Source organism: Myotis brandtii, unplaced genomic scaffold, assembly GCF_000412655.1.
Source record: "Myotis brandtii unplaced genomic scaffold, ASM41265v1 scaffold28, whole genome shotgun sequence".
Lineage (NCBI taxonomy): Eukaryota > Metazoa > Chordata > Mammalia > Chiroptera > Vespertilionidae > Myotis > Myotis brandtii.
The window spans coordinates 4906307-4911343 of NW_005360676.1; the positions used below are offsets into that span (position 1 = coordinate 4906307).

At 36.2% G+C, this 5037-nt stretch overlaps 1 protein-coding gene across 1 annotated transcript in view; it reads right to left on the bottom strand.

Annotated features, from left to right (window-relative positions):
• Nucleotides 1–329: 329 nt before the first annotated feature.
• The window catches only part of LOC102241042 (transmembrane protease serine 11G-like), a 46475-nt gene continuing 41767 nt past the window's right edge, over nucleotides 330–5037 (bottom strand). The window contains exons 9-10 of the mRNA XM_014541808.1: nucleotides 4537–4679; nucleotides 330–1814 (exon numbers count right to left, since the gene is read on the bottom strand). Of these exons, the coding sequence (XP_014397294.1) occupies nucleotides 1653–1814; nucleotides 4537–4679 (305 nt within the window). The 3' untranslated portion in view covers nucleotides 330–1652. The remainder of the gene's footprint in view (nucleotides 1815–4536; nucleotides 4680–5037) is intronic.

Below are 5037 nucleotides of genomic sequence, written 5' to 3' on the forward strand. Positions count from 1 at the left end.
TTACTGCTAGCATCCAGTGTATAGAAAGAAGGAATGCTACTAAACCTTCTACAAAGTAGAGGATAGCTGCCAGCCCTCCATGCAACACATCCCCCAAAGATTTATCTCTGACAAAATGTCTATGGTACCAAGGATGAGAAACCCTGCAGTATGGTGATGACCAAAAAGAATGAGTTTGACTTTATTATTATAAATATATTTTAATGTATATAACATAATATCATGCAGTGCAAGAGAGACTCTCCCTTGATATAAAACAAAAAAAAAGAACACAAAAATTCTTAGCATTGGCAGTTATTTCATTAACTAAATTAATTAATTATAAAAAGAGGGGGGAAGCAAATAAAAGTTTAGATGCACAGAAAAACTTTTGTTGAATATTACTCATGTCATGTTGCCATGTACAGTGCCACAAAAATGCATTTAAATATATATGAAAATGACCTAGGTAAAGAATTAAACCATTTCAAAGATGCTTTCTTGATTGTTAAGTTTTTCTATAAATACCATTTTTCAAATAATGCCTAACTTTTAAACATAAAATTGAAATATTGTATAGTAAGGTATTTCCCAAAATCTTGCATCAAAGTATCCATGAATGTCTAATTTTATACTGGCTTCTTGTTTAAATTATTTATGAATATCTAATTTACATGGACTTATTCTGTGGGTTCCTTAATTGTTCTGAAGTTGATTGAAAGCAATTTTTTTTAGAAAATAAACTGTATTAAGAAATTATTAAACAGAACTGAAAAGTAAATTTACACGAAGATCGGAACTTCTCCCATTGTTAAAGAGGAAAGAAGCTCATTCTTACTCAGTCCTTGCCTCCTCTTCTCAGTGAAAAGGCCAAGAAACTTTTATTTTCTTTTCTGAATATCAAAAGGCATTTTTACATAGTTTAAAACAAAATCCAGTGCTAGGCAATATTTTCAGTTCTCTTGCTGTCTGATTCAAATATTTCATTATTGTTCAAAAGTAAAGATTAGTGTAGTTGTTTAAGGAAATTAAAATCTGGGTGTAAACGTAAATGACAGTTTTTCTTCAAATTTCAAAGAGAGGTAAAACATGCATCTGAGGGCAAAGGGGAAAGAACTCACAGTAGTGCCATCTCTTAAGTCCTGGTTTCATGTCTAATGCCCCTCCATCATTTGTGTTAGCATTGGCCAAAAAACTAATTACCTTGATTTGCCTAGTACATGGACCTACAGATTCCTAATGAGAACTATTTGATGAGGAAGGTTAAAAACTGTGGAGTCAGGGGAAGGACAGTGTGATCTGTCAGCGGAAAAAAATAGAGAATGCTTAGCCAATTGCTACTTACCTACTTAAACTGCTGGATTATGCTAAACTGAGAAGCGTATAGTAGGGATAGAAAGGTGAACAAGGAGGTCATCAGAGACACAGCAGCAATGGTGGATCTTTGAGGAGATGACAGTTTCTTGTACGTTCATGGTCAGCAAAACACTTCAGCAAAATGCTTCTTTATGTGAAAGAAAGCCTGTCTTTTCCTCACATCTAAGGGGAGAGTTGTCAGTTCATGCTTATTTGCATCTTGACCTCAATGACAGCATACATGGCAAACACATACTGGACACAATTTCCTAGACACCACACATGACATTTTCACTTGGAGGTAGATGGTTGTTGCATTAGATAGTAGTTTTAGATTTAATCCAGTCCCGATAATGAGTCACTTTTGTATAAATTCCAGGATTGTTTTCTTTACCACAGTCTATTCCCCAGCTTACTATTCCGATAATATACCAGATGTTTCTATCACGTGCTACAACCAGAGGTCCCCCAGAATCACCCTAGAGAAGAAGAGAAATATTGTCAATGTAATAAATGAGTGTCAGAATGACAGTTAATCAGCAACTTAATATCTAATAAATTAATATTTTGAAGTATGTAAAACTAATTCTATTTTTACTTACTATTAGTATTAATATAATAATTGTGCTATTACTTATATCTTATTATGTCTGCTTACCTCTATGAATGTCTTCACCTGAAAGATGATGATAATAAAGATAATGTTTCAGTTTTATCCCTGTATAGTTTTTTATTTTTGCTCTATCTAAATAGAGAGTGCAAACTGTATCTAAATTTAGACGTCCAGTTCTTACATAAATGATACCTTAAGCTTCAACTAAAGGTAATTGTTACTCTCTCATCGGTTTCTCTACAATGAAACCTCTCCTAACTCTGTTATGTAGAATAATCTCTTGGTTTGAGTTTAAATCTCACCTTATTCCACTCTCACCAGCTGATAGGTGTCCTGGGCACTGTATTACTGTGTAGCAGTAGGTTTGAGAGGAAGAAGATATGCAAAGGGCACTCCAAGCCAATGTGCACCATTTATTACACAAATGACTTTGCTTCATAACTAAGGTGGAATCCCTAGCCTTCAAGATCTGGTTTGAATGTTGTGAATCATGAGGACTTTCTTGATATCTTTAACCTTAGATTTGGACAACTGATTTGTACTTATCTTTTAGCAATGAACCTATTCATTCCAAAAAAGTATTATGTGGAAGTTCCTTACAGATTTTTTTTTTAAATAAGAGAAATGGTCTTGTTTGAAGTAGGCATGGGGTCCCAGAGACTTGTCACTTTAGCTCTCTTCCCTTAACATGCCTTTTAGTACATTTCAGTGCACAGTAGAGGGAGTGTGAAAACCTTGGTCTACCAAAAGCTATCCTCCACAGCTCCTTAGCTCCTTTCCTAAGTTAGCCCACATCCTAACTTAGGTCCTCAGTGTGCTAGTGGTGAAGGAAGCATGGACCAATAAGAAGAGGAAATCTGCTTTCTTATAAACTCAAATATAACTTTCTATTCAACAGATTCATTTTTGTGGATTTGAGTCTATCCTAATTATAGACTTTTTTGTGTTCTTCCTTAAAAGTCATGTGATCCAGTTCTATCTTGAAGCATACATGTTGTTTCTGCTTCTTAGGAATTAAAACTAGCCCTAACCGGTTTGACTCAGTGGATAGAGCATCGGCCTGCAGACTGCAGGGTCTCAGGTTCGATTCCGGTCAAGGGCATGCGACTTGGTTGGGGGCACATCCCCAGTAGAAGGTGTGCAGGAGGCAGCTGATCGATGTTTCTCTCTCATCGATTTTTCTAACTCTCTATCCCTCACCCTTCCTCTCTGTAAAAAATCAATAAAATATATTTTTAAAAAAAGAAAAAAAAGAACTAAAACTAGTAAAAGGAGGCCTTGTATTCCAGAAAATGTAGCCAAGTCCTTGTCTTTTGTCCACTGCTTTTAGTTATGTACTTATGTGCTGTTATTAGATTGTAAATTCATCATGGACTCCTGCTTTTTTAAGTGTTTATGTTTCCTTCAGTAATTGCCATAATACCTTGCAATTCACAAAAAAAAAGTGAATGAATAAGTGAATGAATATTTATTACCAATAGCAGATCAATGGTGGCAACTTTGCATATAAAAAAAGCATTCATGTGTAAAAATCTCAAAGCCATTCCTAATCCTTCAAGAATTATGAAATGTTGGGCTCAGTTTCAAATGCTATAGGTAAAAATCTTTATTAATTTTGATATTTATTTTTCTTCTTTTATATAACCAGACTTTAAAAGTGGCAGCATGGATGGACTTGGAGAGCATTATGCTAAGTGAACTAAGCCAGTCAGAGAAAGACAAGTACCATAAGTTTTCAATCATATGTGGAATCTAATGAGCAAAATGAATTAACAAGCAAAATTGAGGCAGACTCATAAACAGAGAGCAGGCTGACAGCAGTTGGAGGGGTGGGAGTTGGGAGGCTGGGTGGGAGAGGTGGAGGGATTGAGCAAAAAAGAAAAAAAAGAGAGAGAATAAACTCATAGACAGGGACAACAGGGTGGTGATTGCCAGCGTGAGGGAAGGTGAGGGGAGGTGGAGGAGACCATAGGAGGAATAAATGATGGAGAGGGATTTGACTTGGGGTAGTGAACACACAATACAGTGTACGGGTGATATGTTGTGAAATTGTGCATCTGAAACCTGTGTAATTTTGTTAGCCAGTGTTACCCCAATAAATTTTAAAAAGGGGGAAAAATAAAAGTGATATTCTCTTTAAATGTTTAATGATTAAGAATTTTTTTTAAATTGTATAATTCTCTCTGGATGTACTATTTAAGGTCAATGGCTCAAACACCCGTAAAATGACACTACTGCCAATCCCATCTCACAATGCCTTACAACTAGTAGGGATTAGATATTTAACTATCAATTATAATTATGGATTGAAACAATGATTGTGTGGCTTCCTGACTTAGTTTCTTTTATCTGCTGCCACTTCTTTTCTCTAATTAGAGCACTAATGTGCATCTGGTGGTCATTTTTTACATATGCATGGAGACAATAATAGGAGTATTTCTTATGGTTCTTCCTTTCCCTCTTTTTACACTCTGCTCTCTCTTGCACAACTTAATTTTATGGAGATCCATGAAGTGACATTGACTTATGGACAGTGAGCTCATCTCTATTCAATAGATTCATTTTTGTGGATTTGTGTCTAGTCTTACCTCACAGGCATCGAGTTTTCCTTCCAAGAATCCAGCACATATCATTCCTGATGACACAGCACCACCGTATACATGAACTTCATTACATCTGTCATTACTTATGATCTCTACTTCAACTTGTCGAAGAGTATTGGGAAAAGGACCTAAAGAAGAAAAAAGTAAATAAGTGAAGAATTTCCAAATTCTTGTATTTATAATAGTTAATTGTGTCTTGCAAAGGATAGATTAATGATAAAATATATGTCTACAGCACCGGTTCTCAACCTGTGGGTCGCGACCCTTTGGGGTTCAAATGACCCTTTCACAGTGGTCGCCTAAGGCCATCAGAAAACACATATTTTCAATGGTCTCAGGAATCGAGACACCACTCCTCTATCCGTCTCCAGGCGGGTACGTCCACATGCAGATACGCCCACATACGAGTACCCGGCGTGATGACATCATCGCGCCAACCCCATCACATACACCCCATACAAATACAGGTGTATGTGACAGGGTTGG